Source organism: Dryobates pubescens, chromosome 10, assembly GCF_014839835.1.
Source record: "Dryobates pubescens isolate bDryPub1 chromosome 10, bDryPub1.pri, whole genome shotgun sequence".
NCBI classification, from domain to species: domain Eukaryota; kingdom Metazoa; phylum Chordata; class Aves; order Piciformes; family Picidae; genus Dryobates; species Dryobates pubescens.
The window spans coordinates 23,709,211-23,732,135 of NC_071621.1; the positions used below are offsets into that span (position 1 = coordinate 23,709,211).

Sequence of the window (22,925 nt, forward strand, 5' to 3'; positions counted from 1 at the left end):
TCGGCCCTCCAGCCAGTTCCTAACCCATCGCAGTGTGCTCCCATCCAAGCCATGGGCTGACAGCTTGGCCAGGAGTTTGCTATGGGGAACGGTGTCAAAGGCCTTGCTGAGGTCCAGGTAGACTACATCCACAGGCCTCCCCACATCCACCAGGCGGGTCACCTGATCATAGAAGGAGATCAGGTTGGTCAGGCAGGACCTGCCCTTCCTAAACCCATGCTGGCTGGGCCTGATCCCTTGGCCATCCTCTAAGTGTTGTGTGATTGCACTCAGGATGGCCTGCTCCATAATCTTTCCTGGTACTGAGGTCAGGCTGACAGGCCTGTAATTCCCTGGCTCATCCAACCGGCCCTTCTTGTGGATGGGTACCACGTTGGCCAGCTTCCAGTCAGCTGGGATCTCTCCAGTGAGCCAGGACTGATGAAAAATAATGGAGAGTGGTTTGGCCAGCTCATCTGCCAGCTCTCTCAGCACCCTAGGATGGATCCCATCTGGTCCCATGGACTTGTGGGGGTCCAAGCTGCTGAGGAGAGCTCCTATCACTTGCTCATGGAACAAAGGGAAACCATGCAGCTCCCTGGCTCCCTCTGCCAGTTCTGCAGGCCAGCTGTCTGGTAGACGTTCTTTCCAGGTAGTAAAAACTGAGGTAAAGAAGGTGTTAAGTACCTCTGCCTTTTCCTCATCCTGTGTTACAACATTTCCTTCTATGTCAACCAAGGAGTGGAGGTTGTCCCTGCCCTTCCTCTTGCTATTAATATATTTATAGAAGGACTTTTTGTTGTCCTTCACATCAGAGGCCAGTTTAAGTTCCAAATATGCTTTTGCCTCCCTAATTTTCCTCCTACATGCCCTAGCAACCTCTTTAAACATTCCATGGGTTGCCTCACCTTTCTTCCAAAGATGATACACCCTCTTTTTTTCCCTTAGTTCAATTAAAAGTTCATTACACAGCCAGGCTGGCCGTCTGCCCCGGCGGCTCCTCTTCCGGCACATTGGCACAGCCTGCTCCTGAGCCTTCATCAGCTCTTTCTTGAAGCAGGTCCAGCCCTCCTGGACCCCTTTATTTTTAAGGGCTTTATCCCAAGGAACCCTCTGAATTGTTTCCTTGAGCAACCTGAAGTCCGCCCTCCGGAAGTCCAGAGTGGAGGTCTTCTTGCTGGCCCTCTTAGCTTGACTGAATACTGAAAATTCTATTATTTCATGGTCACTGGCCCCTAAACAGCCTCCGACCACCACATCACCCACCAGCCCTTCCCTGTTGGTGAAGAGGAGGTCAAGCAAAGCCTTGCCCCTGGTAGGCTCACGCAGCACCTGGGATAAGAAGCTGTCCTCCATGCAGTCTAAGAACCTCCTAGACTGCCTCCTCTCTGCTGTGTTGAGATCCCAGCAGATGTCAGGCAGGTTGAAGTCGCCCATAAGGACAAGGTCAGGAGATCTTGAGACAGCCTTAAGCTGTCTATAGAATGCTTCATCGACATCATCCTCCTGGTTGGGTGGTCTATAACAGACTCCAACCAGGATGTCTGCCCTACCGGTCTTCCCTCTAATTCTTGCCCACAAGCATTCAACCTGATTGTCCCTAATCTCTAGCTCAATGGCATCTAGTGCCTCCCTGATGTACATGGCCACCCCTCCACCCCTTCTTCCTTGTCTATCTCTCCTGAAAAGCCTGTAGCCATCAATTGCAGCACTCCAGTCATGTGAGCTATCCCACCACGTCTCCGTGATGGCAACTACGTCATAACTTTCCTGCTGCAACAAGGCTTCCAGCTCCTCTTGTTTGTTTCCCATGCTTCGTGCATTAGTGTACATGCACCTCAGCTGGGCTGCTGGTTTAGCCTCTGACCCTAGCTTACTGCCCCCAGACTCTTGCCTGAGGGGACTAGTTTCAGCCCCTCCCCCCTTCGAAACTAGTTTAAAGCCCTGTCGATGAGAGCTGCCAGTTCCCTCCCCAGAATCTTTTTACCTTTGGGGGACAGGCCATTCTCATATACTGTGACCTTTCCCCTTCTTTGGGACAGATGTACTCCATCTGTTGCCAGGTGGCCTGGTGCAGTAGAAATTTTACCAAGATCAAAAAACCCAAAATTCTTTTGTCTGCACCAGCCTCTAAGCCACTTGTTGATTATGGCTGCTGTCCTGTTCCTTGTGGTATTCCCTCCTGCAACTAAGGGTATTGAGGAAAAAATTATTTGAGCACCTGTCCCCTCAACCAGATCTCCCAGGGCCCTGAAATCATTTTTGATAGCCCTGGGAGTTCTGACTACAACATCATCATTCCCTATCTGCATAAGTAGCAAAGGATAATAGTCAGAAGGCTGTACCAGCCTGGGCAGCCTTCTGGTAACATCATTAATTTGGGCTCCAGGGAGACAACAGAGTTCCCTATGAGATGGGTCTGGCCGACAAATGGGGCCCTCCATTCCCCTCAGAAGTGAGTCACCAATAACAATTACCCTCCTCTTTTTTTTGAGGGAGCAGGTCCTGATGCCAGGGGAGGGTTGTTTAACCTTAGGCTGTTTTGCCTTAGGCCGTTTAACCTTAGGTTGTTTACCCTTAGGCTCTTTAGCCACAGGGAGAACCCCAGATGGTGTGTCCTCTGGTAACAGGACCACCTCACCCTCGATCTCCAGTGCCCCATACCTGTTTTTCAAGAGCAGCGGCTGAAGATTAGGTCTTGCTTTTCAAGCTAATGCCTTTGCCTTGGTCAGTAGCAGTTGGTTATCTAATCCTTGGTTCTGTAGGTTTGCATATAATTCCTTTCAGCTTTCTGCTTCCAGCATTGTGCTGTCATACTCTTGTCTTCACTAAGGTGAAAAAAAAGTCTTGATTTTCTTGCTTTGAAATGTGTTCTCAAAATTTGTGTTTTCAGGCATCCACTTTCTGCCTCTTCTCCCAATTTAGTATCTTCTACAACCTACTCATTAGTCCTGTTTTTGAACTGGAGTCTTTGACCTAGTGCCGTATTGGTAGGCATTTCCTATTAATGTTTGCTTGCTAGTCATGGTACAGAGCAGTGAACTGCCCTTGAAACTTAGAGCTGGTGTTTCACAAGTTAAGGTCTGTGATCTGTAGGCACTTTTTCTAGATAGTAAACTGGTTTGGGGCTGTCAGTGAGAACAGGAGAACTGCTTGGTTTTTCTGAGTGCTCAGATCGCTGGACCATGGTTGCAAGTTCACATGAGGACATGAACTAGTTACTTTCTTTTCCTGTGCTTCAGCTGTCAGGGCTTCAGCAGGCTTGAAAGTACTCCCCTGCTTTGGTAGCTTGGCATCTTGTAAGCCTTCTTTTACAAATAAAAAGACCACAATCGGGTCCCACTGGAAGCTTTTCTCCAGGCTGAGCAACAACTCTTCGTTGTTTACTTCATCAGTTTCTACTTGGCTTTGGTAATTATAGCTCCTAAAAAGAATAGATGATGTTACTTTTCCCTTGCAGTTCCTGAAATGATACAGTAAAACAAAACTCTATGTGTATGAATTTATTTTTGAATTTAACACTTTTATGTGTCCTAAGGAATCATAAAAGTAGAATAGAATAGAATAAACCAGGTTGGAAGAGACCTTCTAGATCATCATGTCCAACCCATCAACCAATCCAACCCACCTAAACAACTAACCCATGGCACCAAGCACCCCATCAAGTCTCCTCCTGAACACCTCCAATGATGGTGACTCCACCACCTCCCCAGGGAGTCCATTCCAATGGGCAATGGCTCTCTCTGTATAGAACTTCTTCCTAACATGCAGCGTACTCTTGGAGTTAAAAATCTGCTGAATAGCCTGTGCCTTTTGACAAGTTTTATTGCTCAGGTATATTTGCCTGACTTTCTTTTTTTCCTTGTAACACAGCCAAATCTCTTTCAGCAGTTGCTTCAGAGTTGCATGAGGATGTGGTGAACTTGGTAATGTTAGATTTGTTGTATGAGACCTGGTTTTGTAGCAGACATCTCTATGTAGACTAGAGATACTTTGATTAATGTTCATACCACTTGTATTGCATACAGGTAGTGATTAAATCCCTAAATAGTTGCAATAATTCTTGTTTTGAGAATCCAGTCTGTGTGTACATCTTATGGGGGGGAAATAAGTGTAAGCCATGTAATGCCAGGTGACTTTTGTTTTGTGAGTTTAAGAAATGCATAAACTGTAATCACTCATGTTGCTATGGTGATTAGTGAATGCTCTAGTATATATATTTATCCACAGGCTAGCTTTGGAGATGTGTAATTTCAATTAATTACTCTTGAAGTGTTGCCATCTTTCTGATCAGAAACACTCTGTTCCATTCTGTATCTCCTGAAACGTGAATTTTATGCAGAGGAAGTAGAACCACCTCAGCAGTGATCAACTCTAGTACATACTGCTTGACAAAATGCTGTGCTAGCCATGAGGCACAAGAGGCTGTCTGGAAATTTCTTTTTGAGTGTGTTCCAAAGAGAGGTTTGTCTTAAGAGAATGGTCCCATCAGTTTTGTTTTATTTTCTTTATTTTTTTTTGCTCCCTCAGGATTTACTGCTGCTTGGAGCTACAGCCATTGAAGACCGCCTTCAGGCAGGTGTTCCAGAGACAATAGCCACCCTAATGAAGGCAGAAATTAAGATATGGATTCTGACAGGGGACAAACAGGAAACAGCTCTCAATATAGGTATCCATCTTTCTGGTTACTCTGCATTTGTCTGATATGTGGCAGGTTATGTGCTAGAACTGCTCCGTGGGGTTCTAAACAGCTTTAAACTGCTTCTTAGACAATGGTGCCTTGGTAGCAGGCAGGCATGTGGTAACCTTTATTTTGGAGAAGGTGTGGGGCTGTTGGAGTGAATTGTTTTCACTGAGTGTCAGGCTCTACTCAGCTCTTAAGGCAAAAGGGACACTTCTCTTGGTTAAGTACAAGTCTCGTACAGAGTGACTATAGGTAGCTGCATTCCAGTGGGAACTGGAGCAGTCAACCAGGCTGTAATGTTTCAGTTAAAATGTACATTATATCAAACTTATTTACAACAGTTTTCTTTTTTTAACAATTATCATTTTTAGACTTCAGTGGAGTTTGGGGCACGATGGGAAATAGAGTAGTACAAAGCATATAGTTAGCAACTACTTGGAAACGTCTGTGGAAGTAAGTGGATTCTTGAATCATTAATGGCTTCATATGTCAGCTTAATACACTTCTGTCAGTCAAGCATGTTTTAAGAGTGTGTGTTGCTGCTACTCAGTGTATGGATAGAGTTTAATATGTGTTGTTTTACCAAGGCACAATATTTATATTCTTGTCTCAAACGGATTGATTTCCAGTCAATAATAGCGTGTGTTTTGGGAATGGGAATGCAATGTTTACTGAACTACATCCCTCCCTTGAACAAGGAATCAATCCTTACAGTTGAGCAAAGCACCTTTTCCTAGAGCATGCATTCATAGCTTCACTGCCTTACCGTCATAGAGGGATTTGTTTTTAAAGGGACCTTTGAAGATCTAGTCCAGTTTTCTGGGCAGGCACATCTTCAACTAGATCAGGTTGCTCAAAGCTTCATCCGCTCTATCCTTAAGCCATTCCCATGGTATGGTATCCCCAACTTCTTTGGGCAGCCTGTTCCTGTGTCTTACCACTCCCATCACAGAAAAATTTTCTTCCTTACATCTAGTCTAAACCTACACTCTTCCAGTATAAAATTATTGTTCCTTGACTTGCTACTGAAGGCCTTGGTAAAAAGTCTTTCTTGTCTGTTTTATAAGCTTTCTTCATTGAAAGGTCTCTTCAAAGCCTTCTCTTCTTCAGGCTCACCAACTCTCTCAGCTTTTTTTTTTGTAGGAGATACGTTCCAATCCTCTGCTTTTGTGGCCCTTCTCTAGACCCAGTCTAATAGGTCCATGTTTATTTTGTGCTGGAAGCCCAGAGGGGGATGCAGTACTCCAGGTGGGTTCTCATGCCCACTTTTCATCCACTGGTACCCCTGGGTAGTTCTTGGTATGGCTGCTCTTGGTACATTCATCTCCTGGTCTGTACTGATAGGTAACAGTCACAGGTGCAGGATCTTGCACTTGGTCCTTTTGAACTTCCTTTAGGTCCTCATGGTCTGTGCCTCAAGCCCATCAAGGTTTCTCTGGATGGTATCCCATCCCTCTAGTGCACGAACTACACCACTCAGATTGGTTGTTGAATGTGCACTCAGTTCCCACTACCTGTCATTGATGAAAATATTAAATAGCATTAATTCCAGGACTGATCCTTGAGGGGCACCACTTACTATTGTGTATTGAGCCTTTGACTGCAGCTTTTTGGATGCAGTTTATCCAGCCCATTTCTTGCCCATCTAACAGTCTATCAAGCCTGTATTTTTCCAGTTTAGAGGTAAGAACACTTCTGTTGTGGTGAGCTGTGATTTTATTGTTGGTTTATTTTCACTTGAGGGAACAGAAGCAGTTGGCAGCATGCTTCCCTGAATCCTTATATGAAGTTTGGGCTGGGCTTATGTGTCCTCTCTAAACACACAGGATAATCATTCTTGCCTCATATGCTGCATTCTGTATGTCTACAGTATGCATGTGCCTGTGGGCTATGATCTTGAACTCTGGTTCAACCAATTTTTCTCCTAGGACACTTGAAGGGAAAGAAGTCCCAGAAGCATCTGATGGATCTGCTTCATGGACTTTTAGTCAGATTTTTGAAGAGCTTGAGATCAGGTTACAAGTGTGGATTGACATTTTATATGTGACTTAGTACAATAAAATGAACTTTTGGTTCAAAGAAGCACTGACAAATATGCACTGTTCTTAGTGTATTTGTGGTGCTGATTGACAGCTGCCTAAACATGAGCCAGCAGTGTGCCCAGGTAGCCAAGAAAGCCAACAGCATCCTGGCCTGCATTAGGAATAGTGTGGCCAGCAGGAGCAGGGAAGTCGTTGTGCCCCTGTACTCCGCATTGGTTAGGCCACACCTTGAGTACTGTGTCCAGTTCTGGGCCCCTCAGTTTTGGAAGGACATCGAGACACTTGAACGTGTCCAGAGAAGGGCAACAAGGCTGGGGAGAGGCCTTGAGCACAGCCCTGTGAGGAGAGGCTGAGGGAGCTGGGGTTGCTTAGCCTGGAGAAGAGGCGGCTCAGGGGTGACCTCATTGCTCTCTACAACTACCTGAAAGGTGGTTGTAGCCAGGAAAGGGTTGGTCTCTTCTCCCAGGCAACCAGCACCAGAACAAGGGGACACAGTCTCAAGCTGCGCCAGGGGAGGTTTAGACTCAAGATGAGGAGAAAGTTCTTCACCGAGCAAGTCATTCATCATTGGAATGTGCTGCCCAGGGAGGTGGTGGAGTCACCGTCCCTGGAGGTGTTCAAGAGGCGATTGGATGTGGCACTTGGTGCCATGGTCTAGTCATGAGGTCTGTGGAGACAGGTTGGACTCGATGATCTTTGAGGTCTCTTCCAACCTTAGTGATACTATTTTTTTCTTGCTGTTTCAGTACTATCAGTAGTAACTATTATAAGCCTGTGGTAGAACTTGAAAATATGACTACAAGTGTCACTTGTAATCTTCTAGTTGCCACTTTGCTTTATGCTACTACAACTGATTCCATGTGCAGCATAGCTATGACTGCGCATTCAGATCTGTTCCATTGTGTTCAAGGCAATTTTGCCTTTGTGTAGGGAGGAAAAAAAGTTAGACTGCTGTAAAGCCACAGTCTGTTTATTGCACGTAGTTCATACAGCATTTCCTCTTCCTAAAATGTCTTGAGTGATGTATTTGGAAACAGATAAAATGCAGCCTGCATTGCTAGTAGAAGTTGGAGTGTGTTCTGTACATGAGTATTTCCAGTAACTTGCCTAGCAGGCTCAGTAAATTGTCATCTGACCCATAAATACTTTCCTTAAGGTTTGGCTAAACCTTAAGTGTTCTTCAAAGTAAATCCTTGTGGGTTGTTTTTCTTTTCTCTTGCAGGCTACTCTTGCAGACTCATTTCACAGACTATGTCTCTCATCTTGGTCAATGAGGATTCATTAGATGTAAGTAAGCAAATTCCATTGTATTTCTTGACAGAAGGAAGTGTTGCTACCAAAATGGAATGCTTTTGTGTTTGTTTTGCTTCTCTATTGCCTTTAAAGGTAGCAAGATAAGCAATTCATGCAAAACCAGGGTGGATTGTGCAAAATGTACTCATGAGAACTCCAGTTAAAAGCTCTACAGATCAAACCAAAGTCTTGGAACAAGAAACTCATATCTGTTGGTTTGATTCTGCTGCAAACTGGTGAAACCTGTTGCATGTCATCAGGCATATAGTTAGGGTTTAAGGAATAGATACCCAAGTAACATGTTCTGTGAAGAAAAACAAGCTTAAAATCTCATTTCAACTTAAACTATCTTCAGCATTGCATTGAAGAGCTGTAATCAAACCCACGCCATGTAGTGTGAGCTTGACTATATACTTCGCTTGAGACCTGAAAATTGGATTAAAACTTGTCTGTATTTGCTGTGCTCATTAGATACATGCAAAAGTTTCACCAGAAAAAACTTACTATGGTATGTTTTTTGTTGCTGAAGAAAAGTAGAAGTTTGAGCTAATTTTATCTATGTACTGAACATTCTTTAAGTCCTATTAGATGCTTCTTCTTAGTCAAGTGTTTGATTCTTCTCTTGAAACATGAGAAAATGAAGGCCTGTGACAGCTGTCTTAGATTCAGTAGCTCCCATGTGATGCTAAAAGAGCTGCTTTAGCAAGAGCTCATTGTTGAGCCCGTATCTATTCAGCTTGTTCTGTGGGCAGTTGATAGACTGGGTGTGTGGCTTCTGGGGAAGGAATGCTGACAGTCTCCTTAACTGCCTCTCTGTGCCTTTCAGAGGGTCAGCTGCCAGGTTTGACAGCTTCACTTGACAACCCTTGCTTCAGTGTATACACTAAATGCCAAACTAATGGTAACAAAGTGGAACTTGTCCTCCTTATTCTTATCTTAGTATAGATCTACAGGACCAAAAATGGCTATGAGAAAGAAAATGAAGCCAGTGAAAAATGAGAGCTAAATGCTACAGGTTATAGAAAATGCTGAAAGATAAGAACTAGTGTACTCCAAGCAAGCACAGAGGGAATCTCCTGTTTTAAAATATCTTAAAGCTTATTGTAATTCCTTATTATACTCAGCAAATGTGCTTTGTGGTCCTCAAAAATTCAACCTTTTTTCCTGAAAATTAGCCAAGAGGTATGAAGGAAAGGTAATGTAATGTGAGAACTGAACTGGGGGAAAATGTCATTGACTGAAGCATCTCCTCTGTTGCCCCCACAATGGATATGCAAATAGTGTGGAGTGCCAAAACTTCACTTGAAGTGATAGGCAGGATCCCTGTGGAAATCAATTAAATTAGGAAAGACAAAATATTAATTTCCCTACTAAAGGAAGGTTATAGAAGGGAAGAAAGGTGTCAGACCCCACCCACTTGCTGGATCTTGTATCCATTGCCTGGTTTCAGATTCAAGTCTTTTGATGTAGTGGCGCAAGGACAGACATGATCAGCCATCTCTGCTGTCTAGGAAATGGAGACTAGAATCCTGTAATAGTAGGGCAAGCAGCTAATGTCATCAGTAAATATTGTGCTCCTTTTTAGAGGTATTCTCCTAGCTACTTGAGAAACTCAGTCTGAAAAACTGAATACAGAAGTGTGAATTTTTGCAATGCTATAGCATAAATGAGTTGGTCTCAGAGTTTTAACTCTAGAAGGTTAATTTCCAACTTCTGGAGAAACTCAACCTCTTAAACAGCTGTATTTCACATTGAAAAATAGGGTCATTAACTGAGAAGCTGAAAGGGTTGAACAGTCTAGAAAAATTTGAGGTTGTATTAGTCTTCATGATATGGGTTAAAGAGAAATTATTGAAACTACTGCTGCTTTTCATTGATAATCTGTCCTTTTATGATGTTGAAGTTAATCAAGTCTCCACTGTGAGCAGGTGTCAAAGGTGTATCGACAGACTCCATGATTATTAAGGAGGTCCTTGGTCATATCTAAAACATTAAAATATTGCTGGGGTCCCCTACTGTCTCAATGACAGAAAGCCATTTGGTTGTATAGGTGAGGGTGTGGAGCCTCTTTTAAGACCCTTGAGGACTCTCCATTTTTTAATTACTTTTTTTTTTGTGGGGGGGATGGGAGACTTCCTGATTCTACTAGATACTGGCCATTAATATGGATTTGTTTCTCAAATAAGAACAGTTACTCATACTAAAAACATGAGAGTTTGAGCAGGACACCATCAGTCTAATGACTCAGAGTGAGAAGCCCTGATGAAACATGGATTGTTAAGCAATGTCTTCCATCCCTCCCCTCTTTGCCTGACCTCTGCCAATACAGAATAAATTCTGTGTATGTAAATTGACTTCTTGTCAGGCATACTTGGAAATCCCTAGATTAAAAAAAAAAGAAACTTCTGTCATCTTTTCCCACCTGCTATTTCCAGTTATGTAGCTGAATGAGATCTGTGGAATACCGATGTCACAGCAGCTGCTCCTAACTTGGAATTGTAGTGTTGCTGATGGCTTGTGTCAAATTGAATGATTTACACCTTGATTTTCCTTTTTTGTTTTTTTTTTAAGCTTAGACTGCAGTGATCTGCAGTACACTTAAGGATTTATTGTTACAAACAGCTAAACAGACTTTGCAAAACTCAATGCTAAATGCATACCATGGTGAATTAATGTTGTGTGGTCCTTTGTGTGTATAAAGCAGTGGTGGGAGAATGGGGAGTGGAAAGAAACAATAGAATGTTTCCACCTGTGCATAGCAATATATCTTCCATACCTAATTTTAGCTGATTCCTTGTGGTTTTCCTTCCATGAGCCTAAAATGTGAGATTGTTGCTTCTAGAAGTCATAAAAGATTGTTGTCTTAATTTTTCACATGTTCATTTGCATAGCTTTTTCTTGAAAACAACATGAGCTAAATTTCAGAATTGCAAAAAGCTGAGAAAGTTGCTTGTCCTGTAACTCTGGGTAAAGCAAAGTTGGGAGATGACAGACTTAATCACAGCAAACATTTCTCTGGTAGAGGTTAAAAGGAAGGGGTTACAGCTGCTGTTGAAGTGATCTGAGTTTGGAAAATGGTAGTTATTACACAACATTCCCTGTATAGAGTTGAGAATTTACTTCAGGCATAGCACACATCAATATTCCTGGAGCATTTTGGTATTAAGTGCAGATTCTGTACTTGAAATGGCCTGTGAAAGATAACCATGGTTGATTCATATTGACTGATGCAGAGTCCTTAACAAACCGCTGAAGTGGGTAGGTTTTAGCAAAAGCAGCAGGTGAAATGGTACCTATCTTTCAGTTTATTTAAGTTCTAGTTAGACACCTGCACATATGAAAATAAAGTTTTGTGGAAAATGAGTGTTGTGTGTTTTAATTTTCCTCTGCTGCCCTTTTATCTGGTATCACAGTATAACTAAGGTTGGAAGAGACCCCAAGGATCATCAAGTCCAACCTGTCTCAACAGACCTCACGACTAGACCGTGGCACCTAGTGCCACGTCCAGTCTCCTCTTGAACTCATGTGTGGTAGACTTTGGTGATAGAATCCAGCCTTCAAGCTAGGCAGTAAGCAAGTGAATTGAAAGTTTCAGAACATTAAAAAAAGTCCCAAAACACAGAGGAAAACAATCACCAACCCCCAAGCAACAAAACCAAACAGGAAAAAAAAACAACAAACAACAAAAAACCCACCACACACAACCCCCCCCAAAAAAACACAGAAAAAACTAGCAAACCAACCAACCAAATGACCTCCACAAAACAAAGAAAAAAAACCACCCCAAAACAACCCCCCCAAACCAACAGCAAACCAAAAACCCCACACACCCAAAAACCACCATCACCCAAACTCCCCAAACAACCACAAAAAAACCACAAAAGAAAACAAAAACCTGATACTACAAAGCCCCAAAACAACAACAACAAAACAAACCAAACATTAAAACCCCCCACCAAGCAAAAAACTCCAAAACAACAGAAACAAATTAAAAACAAAACAACAAAACCCAGAAAGAGAAATATAAAGAACTGTGGCATTCTAAACAAGCAAAAAAATCCCCTCATTGATAGATAGTGGTATTTTAAGAGAGAGATATAGGAGATTACATGGCATATCATGAAGATACAACTGATCTTGAAGTTGACTGTGATGCTTTAGCTCAGATGTTTGGTGTTTTGGTTTGATTTTTTTTTTTTCCCCCTAAAACAGGACCAGAGACTTGCAGAGCTTTAACTGGTACATCAAAAATGCTTTGTGCTACATCAGTCTTGCTTTTAAACCAAAGGCATTATGGTTTCCTTTTGTTCAAGTACTTTTATTTGTATTTTAATGTGAAACTGAATTCTGTTGAAATCTCCATGTAGGACTCCTATGTGTTTTGTTAATATTTGCCACTGGCTCTTTCAGTTGAGGGAAGTGTCTTTAGCTACTTATTGCCAATTTTTTGTAGTATAGGATTTTCCTTGTAATACTTCTGTATGTTGTACTTGTGGCAGAAATTGTCTTCTGCTCAACTGAGCCTAAAATCTATGAATAGATTTTTCACTATTCTCACACTGAAATTCTTTAGCATTATCTTTAATATATTCCACCTCTGAAATCCTTTAATGCTAAAAATGAATTTTTACAAGATCCAAGTTGAGCTTACAGCCTTTAAATATTGATATACTTTCCCCTTTGTGCGGTCCCTGTGTGACTTTTTTCACCGACCTCTGCTCCTTGGCATGCAGCAGCAGGTGAGATGTAATCGAACAACTGTCTTGGCTTGGTTTTGAGAGCTAGATTTTTTCCTAAACCATGCACTTGAGGGGAAAAATCAATCATTTAGGTTCTCTTCAAGGAACTGCTGGGAATAGAAAAGACTAATCCCTAGCTTGATTCAGCTGAATTCTAGAAACTTAGCATAATAATCTGCAAATGTTTATTCCTTATAGACTTAACTACTTGCATACATATTCTCTCATGTTTTTTTTCTTTCTTTTTTTTTCTAATAAAGATTTTTCAAGTGAAAATATTTTGATTATGAGTTTTATCTTGAGTGTTACTTTTGGACTCAGTTTCTTTTTAATTATTTTGGAAGCACCATAAAGTCATCTTATGTAGCTCTTAACCTGGACAAATTTCTTTCATTGGCATTTCATAGAAGTTGAGTTGTGAGAGCAGTGAAAGGGCGATCTGAGGGAGGGAAATTGGATGATCTGGAGAGGCCCTGAAATGCTTGACATCACAGTTGAGGGGCATTTTATGTTTCCCCACCCTGCTTTCAGTGCTGTAGGAAGGAGAGCTGGCAAGTCTATCCATTGCTTATGATATGGGGTTGTGTTTAAAAGTAGTGGTAAGGACAGAATTGTGCATAGTATTTTGCAGGTAAGTAATTCTGTTGATTAAAAATAGAGCTGAAGCATTGAGTGTCCTGCAGGTCTGGTGTTGTACATAAAGGCGTAGTTACCAACAAACTGATACTTGGTGTAAGGACCTTCAATGCCACCATCTACCAGTGATAATCTGACTACAAGTAGAAGCATAGATGCAGAAGGTGGCCTTTCTCATTTCTATACTTCCTCAGCTGTTATCTTTTGTGCTTCACTGCTTGGCTGAGCTACTGAATGTGAGTATGGATAGACCTGTTTGTGATGTAATGGTGTTGTGTAGTGTACTTTAAAAAACAAAACTTCTGTGTCACTTGCCTATAGTTAATACCTTGACTTCCACAACTGAGTCTGAATAGAATAGACCAGGTTGGAAGAGACCTTCAAGATCGTGTCCAACCCATCATCCAACACCACCCAATCAACTAAACCATGCAACCAAGCATCCTGTCAAGCCTTGTCCTGAACACCCCCAGCAACAGCAACCCCACCACCTATAAGGAAAATCTCTTAAGCATGAGAATTTTATTGGATTTGTCTGATGACTTTCCTGACCTTCATGCTTTTGGACACACTTCCTTCCCACACTTGTAATGAATTAGAACTCTCATCTGGTCACTAGATTTACCCATATGCTAGAAATAAGCAGGTTTTGTTGGGTTGCTGCCCAAAATAAAACTTTTCCTAATAACCCTTGGGAAAACTCAGACTGTCTCTGAAAGGAGGAAAACTTGAGGATTAGGCTATCAAAAATAAATTGTCTACCAGCATGTCTGTCTTCAAGCTAAGGACACAGTTACAGTAATGTTTTCTGTACCACTTACCAGGATACAAAGATTTATGTAGCTTTATGGCTTCCCTAAGAAAGGTCTTAGCTTCACAGGAATTTCTTTAGCATAGGCAATATGTGATTTTTTTTCTTTGTTTTTTAAAATATATATTTAAATGTGTATTTCAAGGTCTTTAGCACAGCTCCAGGAGACATTGCCTGTGAAGCTCCAAAAAAACTTCCTGTTGCTTTTTGGATCCTGAAGCTTCTGCTCCTGGAAAAAAAGGAGTTTGCATCTTGTCTGTGGCATCATGCTGATTATCCTCGTTCTTTGGGAGTAAAGTCTTTGTCAGCTTTTCAGACTAAACCCAAAATTAACTACTACTGGGAGCTCCAAAGCATTGCTATCATGTGCTTCAGTCCTTTTGAAAGCTAGTATGGTGTGCAGTTAGCTTCTGGGAAGATGACAAGTCCTGTATTGTTAATGTGTTGTAGGTGCTTTGAAGTTTACATCTTACATATTGCACAAGAGGTGAAACTGGCACCTTTGGTTGTTTGCTCTGTTCTACTATCATCTGCCCAAGTGGTGACAAAGTTAGTATTCTGGAAAAATTATCTATGTGGACAAGTTCAGTTTTGGTTAACTATCAAGTTTTCCTTCAGGGAGGCATCTGGGATGCTCCTCTCGTGTATTGCAGCTAATAAGCTACTTCAATTACCAGACAGCCTGGAATTGTAATCAGCTCTTCTGTGTAGCACAGGGAATTTGTAGAAGATGATAATTAGGAGAAGTAGGGAAAGGATGTATTTCGCCATTGTACTAAATTCTTTTTGCTGTTCAGATCCCTGTTTTTCGTAGTCTAGAAACAGATGTGAAGCAAATAAGTGGATACACAAGGAGTAGTTGTGTGGTAATCAGGTGAATCTTCAAAACTATTAGGTAGAAGAGAGAAAGTATTTTTTCTGGTTTGTTTTTGATGAACAGAAGGATCTTTCATAACTCCTGTTATTTGCTAATCTGCATAGCAAGTTAGTTGTGTGGATGTGGATAATGTGCAGCTCTTTACATGAAAAGCTGCTTTAGTTTGGGCCAGAATCTCATTTGAAAGAATATAGGTGTTACCTGGACCTGTAAGTTTAAGTACACACAGGACTCTGTCACTTAAGTATCAGATTACCAATTTTTTCAGTAAGTTAATACAAGCTGTGAGTGGTGAATGAGTTCAGCTGGTATTTTTGTTTCATTTTGCTTTCCCTTTTTGGCATTTGCTAATGACTGTTTTATCTCTGGCACTGTTCTCTTTGTGTGGGGTTGTGCGTTTTGGTTTGGTGTTTTGGTGGGGTTTTGTGTGTGCTAGTGTTGTCTGGTGTGGTGATAGATGGTTTGGATGAGGTAGAGGCACTTTTACTTGAAGGAATGCAATGATCTTCTCAATTCTGAGCACTAGATTGCTAAATGCTTCTTCTGTGTATAGTTGGAAAGTAAAGGTGGGTATTAAAAACAAAAAAAAAAACCCTCTCATTTATACATTAGCTTTACCTTCATTTCTGAAGTTCTAATAGTGATTGCATTTGACAACACCCCAAAAAAAGTCTTGTGGCTTTAGGCTGCAGGTGTTGCAGCAGTTGAAAGCTCATTCTGCTAATGCTTTGTCCATACTGTAAGACAGAATCAATCATATTGCATAAAAATAGAAAGGAAGAGTGTGTGTTCCTTGAATTCCATATAAAATTTGCTGTCTGTTATAAGAGTTCATGTATGTTAGAGACAAATGACTGAGAACAAACACTGTCTTAAAACTGCTAATGGTCTTTATATTTCTGAATCAATAAGTGATTCCTGAGTGTTAACCAGGTCTGATTTCTGTTGTGTAAGTCACACTATAATAATGGTTTCATACCTCTTTAAAGCAAAGATGGGATTCTCTGCAGCATGCTGAGAACATTTCTTCCTAATAAGCACAAGAGACCATGAGAATATAAGGATGCCTTTAGATGTGAAAGCAGGATTTTGTTAAATGAGAGGCTACCCTTGAAATGCAGGTTTTGCTTATGTTAAAGCATGATGGCTTGTTTCCTAGGGGAATAAGATTAAGCGGGTGTCTGATCCATAGGTAAATGAGTTATGGATAATCATCCTTTTGACTGACGTGGCTAATACTGCCCATCTGTAGAAACAGTTCACATTTGTCTTTTATATTGAAGCATAACAACTAAATGCTCCTTTTTTCTTGTGATATGTATTTTCATATCTGATCCTCTCTCTTAAAGAGGAGGAGGAGGAGTCTTTGTTCATTCATGTTTGTGTGGGTGTTCTTAAGCATAGGCGGTCTTCCTTTCTTGGTGCAGAGCCAGTGTAAAGCAATAGTATTTGTCACCTGAACTCTTAACTTCATATGCTAGTGGAGAACTACTGCTTCAGGATAAGAATTAGGGTGCTCCTTGGTCATATTTTCAGAAAACAAAGAGTGATGGGCATCTGGTTGTATTTTTGTAGTTATCGTAATACTGACTTACTCTTTTGTTAAACCATTTCCTGGAAATGATTTCCTTTTTCTTAAGAATTAGAGAGTCATTCTTGTAGATGAAGCTCCATTACTGCAAGCCTGTTAATGGGTTACATGGGAATGAATTTCCTTCACATGAGAATTAAGGGAAAATATGATTCATGTTTGGTTGAAGCTATAAAAAAAATCCCAGTGGGTTTTTCTAGGCTGATGGGTCTGTCAGAAACTAGAATTAAGCAATTCTCCAGCTGTATGAAATAAATAGCTGCTTATGTATGTGTTCCTTCTGCCTTTTAACCTTATGCATAGAATAGAACTGATCAGAGAAATTTCATAGAAATCCCTAGGGTTTTGAAATGCCTTTGCCATGAAGATGTATGCTCATTTTTAACTGGAAAATGTGTCCAGGTGTGTGTTTGTTTATGTAGCTCCAGTCATTTAACTGAGGCAGTGATGCTTGAGTATCAGTTTTGCTCTGATAGTTAGAAAGCCATTTGTTAAGACCAGCTATGATTGAAGCTGGGTAGTAAGTGCAATCTCCTCTCTGTAGTTTCAAGATAAAACGAATTTGGATATCTTGGGTTTTCAAATTTCCAGCTCCTGAACTTATCATAGCTAATATAAGCAGGTCTGAAGTGATAGTTGTAAAATGTCAGAACTTAATGTGGTTTTGAAGAGCTTTGGGAATAGGAATGTTACTTAGAACTGAGGTGATTTGGATGTCCTCTTGAAGCTTCTGTTGTGCTGAGTTGTGATATGTATGCGTGTCCTGTAGTCTGGTTTTTCAAGCTAGCCAGGCAAGGCAGGAGTGCATTTTTGTAGATTGTGACAGCCCTGATGGACAGCAGTGCTGTGGTGCTGCAGAGACTTTGACATCAGTTGGATCATCTTAAGTTAAGAGTTGGTGTTATTTCTGTGTTCTTGGCAAATCTGACTCTCGTGTTCCTCTTGCATCTTCCTTTTAGCCTTCTAACCATAAACAGGCTAATTTAGGAAGGGAATCGAAATCCTTGGAGAACTTAACTATTAATTTGCACTGCTGTGCTCTCCCCTCTCCCCCCACCATGATGAAAGTAGATAGTGCGTTTGAGTTTAGGAGTAGTAAAAAGTTCGATGAGCTTGTTTCTTGGTAGGCTGTGTTGTGGCATGCCTCACTTAGGTAACATGTATGCCTCAAAACAAATTTGGCTTAGTCTTTGAACCATACTCCTCAAGCTGTGGTAAAGCCTCCTGTTGAGCTGTCTGTTGTGCTGTGTGATGTGCGGTAGGTCCTTCATGTTTTTTCTTCTCCTTTATCATGTACATTATTAAATTCTGTTAGTAAACATTCTGTGACCAATTATTTGTGTTGCAAAACTAGCTGTGGAGAACATAATCAACTTGTAGTTTCAACCTTTTCGTTTTCTTCCTTTCCCACCTCTTCCGTAAACCTCAAATTTGTGCATGTGCAGGAGTTGTCATACTTTAGGCTTCACAGTTTGCCCTTACTTTGAAGGAAAAGTATGTTCTTATAAAAGCAGAGTGTTTGTGTACATCAAGGCAGCTCTCATGCATCCTTGTATTTGCTCAAATGAGCCCTATGAGGTATTGTATTTATTTGACCCTATTAGTCTTGTGGAAGCAGAATTAAATCTTAACATTTTTAACCAAATCAAACTTCCAAGCAAAAAAGGTACCATATTCATATTGTGTCGATGTCTTCTAATGACAGAGTGGACCACCTGTATTAGCCTTTGAGAAATAGAATACAATAGAATAAACCAGGTTGGAAGAGACCTTCAAGATCATCATGTCCAACCTATACTCCAACACCACCTAATCAACTAAACCATGGCACCAAGCACCCCATCAAGTCTCCTCCTGAACATCTCCAATGATGGGGTGACCTCCCTGGGCAGCCCATTCCAATGACCAATCACTCTTTCTATGAAGAACTTCCTCCTAACCTCCAGCTTAAACCTCCCCTGGTGCAGCCTGAGACTGTGTCCTCTTGTTCTGGTGCTGGTTGCCTGGGAGAAGAGACCAGCCTCTGCCTGTCTACAGCCTCCCCTAACGTAGTCGTGGAGAGCAATAAGGTCACTCCTGAGTCTCCTCTTCTCCAGGCTAAGCAACCCCAGCTCCCTCAGCCTCTCCTCGTAGGGCTTGTGTTCCAAACCCCTCCCCAGCTTTGTTGCCCTTCTCTGGACACACTCTAGCAAGTCAACATCCTTCCTAAACTGAGGGGCCCAGAACAGGACACAGTACTCGAGGTGTGGCCTAACCGGTGCAGTGTACAGGGGCACAATGACCTCCCTGCTCCTGCTGGTCACACTGTTCCTGATGCAGGCCAGGATACCATTGGCCCTCTTGGCTGCCTGGGCACACTGTAGGCTCACGTTCAGCCTACCATCAACCAGTACCCCCAGGTCCCCCTCTGCCTGGCTGCTCTCCAGCCACTCTGACCCCAGCCTGTAGCTGGAGAGTGGCCACTGGGAGTGGTTATTGGGGAAAAAGTATTTTTTGTTCTGAATAGGTTCTTCTGAAAATAAACCCAATACCAAAACCTCCTCAATCCAATAACAAAATAACAACAAAACTGGAAACAACCCCATCAAGAAAAAACCCCCCAAACTAAACACTCCTTCAGTTTGTTTATAAATACAGCATATTGTCTGTATAACTTCTTATTCTTTGGGTTTGCTACTCATTAATTGAAAAAATAGGAATGCCTTGCAGAGTTACATAAATTCTATGGGTAAATGTTTTGCTGTTGAGCGAAGGATAACCACATTGGGGTCCATAAACCAGCTAAATTAGATCGTTGCAGGCAGCACTGCTGTGAGCTGTGGCTGCTCTAGTATTTATGGAATGGTTTAAGATGTTGGTTTCGTGCTGTGATGTTTAGCCACAGAGAAGTCTGAAGCAAAATACATAATTACTAGTTTGTCTTTGAGACATACCCTGGTAGTATGGTGACCCACAGACAAGCTGTGCTACATAGGTTTTTGTTTGACAGTGTTGTAGTTTGGGCTGGGTGCCCTCTGCTACAGGGGTGTTTCCTGTGTCCAGAAGTCCATCCCAGTGGGTGGACTCAGGAAGTTAGGTATTTCTACCATAATCCCTTGCACCACTATAAATTTTGCGGTGGGGTCTGGCACTTCCTCTTTCCTTCCCTCTCCGAGACTTGGTAACTGGGGGAGAGATCTCCCGGCCATGGGCCTGATTGGGCCCAAGGCCACAGGGGGATGGGCAGTCTCAGGCCTGGCCAGCTGAGACTAGCCCAGCAGAGGGAGGGGGAAGAAGGAGCCCTGGGGGTTTTGGATGCACCCTCAGGTGGGGATGGGATCTTTCTTTGTCACTGCGCTTTGGGTTTTCTGTAACATTCACCGCTTTCTATTTAAACTTTCATCACTTTTGCAATCCGTTTGTCTGAGTCGTTATTTCTGCCTGTGGTGGGGAGGGGACCTGCCCCAACCCATTACAGACAGTTTGTTACTGCATCCTAATACTTGTGAACAAAATCATTGATTGTAAGCTCAGTCTTAACAGCTCTTAATTGATATAGGGCAGCCACCCTTTGCTTTAGGACTTGAGAGAAGCTGGGCCACATCTTCCTGCCCCTTAATCCAGGATAGTGTTGTTGAAATGAGGAATCTTTTATTCTTTTATTAAGTACTAGTACACCTTTTGTTTTATTGGTGGTGTGCGTGCCACAAATGTTTGACGACCTGTCAAAGGGCTTACTTTTTTGGTCACTGAAATTAAGCTTTGATAGCTTTTTCCTGGCTGAGATGAAGAATGTAGGGTATATCTAGCATGTGCAGTTACTTACCCTCTGTGTTTTTATTGCATTGGTGGTTAATTTGATCCCGGTCTCAGGCCTTCCTTGAAAACTTGTTCTGGGAAGCAGTTCTGTCAAAATGGTGGTGTAAGCCTGGTTTTGTCTGCCCTGTAAGCCTGACTTGCTCTTTATTTTTCATCTTCTGATATGTTCCAAATTTACATCAGTCTGAGAATCAAACTCTCTCGCCATTAGGGGCTTGCAGTTCTGTAGCTAATAAACTGGATTTAAATAAATACTCCCTGGTCAGCGGACCAGAATTTGAGGGTCACTGCATAGAGTTCAAGGCTGAGTTTTACAGTCAAGTCATGATACTACAGCTGAGAAGTGAAGAGATTCTGAATAAGTAAAAGAGAATTAATTTTTGGGTGCTGTGGACTTCAAGGGAGTACTGACATTTCTTTGACGAAAGGCTGTATGGAAAGGTACTTGGTGTTCCAGAATTGCATTTCTCATAAAACCCTCAGAAATCCAAAGTGAAAGCCTGGCTATCTAGTCCATTTTGCTAATGTGTGTGTTGGGTACCTGTCTTTGGATCCTATAGCGCTTCTTTCCAGTGAGGTGAAGGAGTTGTTCATTAGAAGGTGCTTTTACTTTCTCGTACTTATCTTGAATCATGAAAAAGAGTGAACTTTGGCATCCTAGAAGGGTAACTTGGACCTTAGCACAGTCTACCTGTATACATGTCTTGTTAGAAGTGTAGCTATAGGACACTGACATCCCTTGGATAAATTCTTGTAAGCAAGTCTTGCCTCTGAGGTAAGAACTTCAGCTGTGGAGTATTCTACTTTGAGGTCTCTGCTGGCTCATGGTACAGTAGGGTAGGAGTGAATCATAGAATCAATAGGGTTGCAAGAGACCTCAAGGATCAAGTCCAACCTGTCACCCAAGACCTTGTGACTACTAAACCATAGCGCCAAGTGCCATGTCCAATCCCCTCTTGAACACCTCCTGGGATGGTGACTCCACCACCTCCCTGGGCAGCCCATTCCAATGGTTAACAACTCTTTCTGTGAAGAACTTTCTCCTCACCTCGAGCATAAACTTCCCTTGGCCCAGCTTGAGACTGTCCTCTTGTTCTGTTAATGCTTGTATAGACTATGATTTAAGCACTTAAATTCTTGTAAGGCCATAATCTACAGCTTGTGTACAGTATTCAACTCTGATGTGCTATGGCATTCCAGGAAAGAAAGTGACCCCTGAGACAAGTGAAAGCTGAAATGTTGTTGAACTTGCAATCATATTGGTAGTAGATTAATGATACCTTAATTGTACCAAAGGACTGAGAAATAATGATCAATACTTAGTGAAAAGCTGTATGTAGTATCTGTGTCTGTTTTCTGTATCCAGCAAAACCAACACATCAGAGGACAGGTTTTCTCTCTTTTGAAAGATGGAATAATTTGATGTCTGTTATAAATTCAACGTACAGAAATCACTGAAATAATAAGATACAGCTATTTGTAGAAAGACAATGTATTAAATTCTGCCATACAAGGAGGGACCATTTATGGGGCTAATGGTGACCAGAATTGTCTGGCTTCAAGAATTCCATGTTCCTGATGGGCAAGAAGGTTAGCAGAGCATGTGCTTTTGAGTCTAGAGTGTAGTAGTCTGTAGAAATCTGGGAAAATGTGGATGAATAAAACCAATGAAGAGTCAGGGGGGGTTGTAAGATTTCAATGTCAGCAAGGTTGGGAGAGACCTCAAAGATCATCAAGTCCAACCTGTCACCACAGACCTCATGACTAGACCATGGCACCAAGTGCCACGTCCAGACCCCTCTTGAACACCTCCAGGGACGGTGACTCCACCACCTCCCTGGGCAGCCCATTCCAATAGTGAATGACTCAGTGAAGAACTTTCTCCTCACCTTGAGCCTAAACTTCCCCTGGTGCAGCTTGAGACTGCGTCCCCTTGTTCTGGTGCTGGTTGCCTGGGAGAAGAGACCAACCCCTTCCTGGCTACCCTTCAGGTAGGCTTCATTTAGGCTGGTATGACAATATTTATGCCGTCATTACAAAAGTAATATTGCCCAACTTTATCAGTAAATAAGATGAGAAAAGGAGAGAGAGGTTCAAAAATTAGCTTGCTGATTTCTTTGAAAACATCTGCTTTCTTTACAAGTTATTAAAATTTAATTGCTCCCTTTGTATTAGGTTTAATATTATCAAGTTCTCAAGGGATTTGTAGTTCTATCCAGAGCTTGACAGACAAACTTTACAGTTGAGTAGACAGAGTTAATAGGTTTAGTAAATATTAATAAAATAAATCTATTGTACAACTAAATCTTGAGGGAAATTAGTCTGGTGGTTTAATTTTAAAAGAGAAACCTGATCTTAATGATTTTTGTGGGGTTTTCTTATTAAAATTATTTTTAGTAATTGAAGCAGGTATCATATTTATTAGATAAACTTTAATAAAAACTTTGGATGTACACATGGGGTAAACTGATAGGG

General features: G+C 41.7%; 1 protein-coding gene across 1 annotated transcript in view; it reads left to right on the plus strand.

Moving 5' to 3' along the window:
* ATP8A2 (ATPase phospholipid transporting 8A2) overlaps positions 1-22,925 on the plus strand; it is a 336,577-nt gene that overhangs the window by 88,245 nt on the left and 225,407 nt on the right. Inside the window, exons 23-24 of the mRNA XM_054164622.1 lie at positions 4,510-4,648; positions 7,928-7,992. Coding sequence (XP_054020597.1) covers positions 4,510-4,648; positions 7,928-7,992 — 204 coding nt within the window. The remainder of the gene's footprint in view (positions 1-4,509; positions 4,649-7,927; positions 7,993-22,925) is intronic.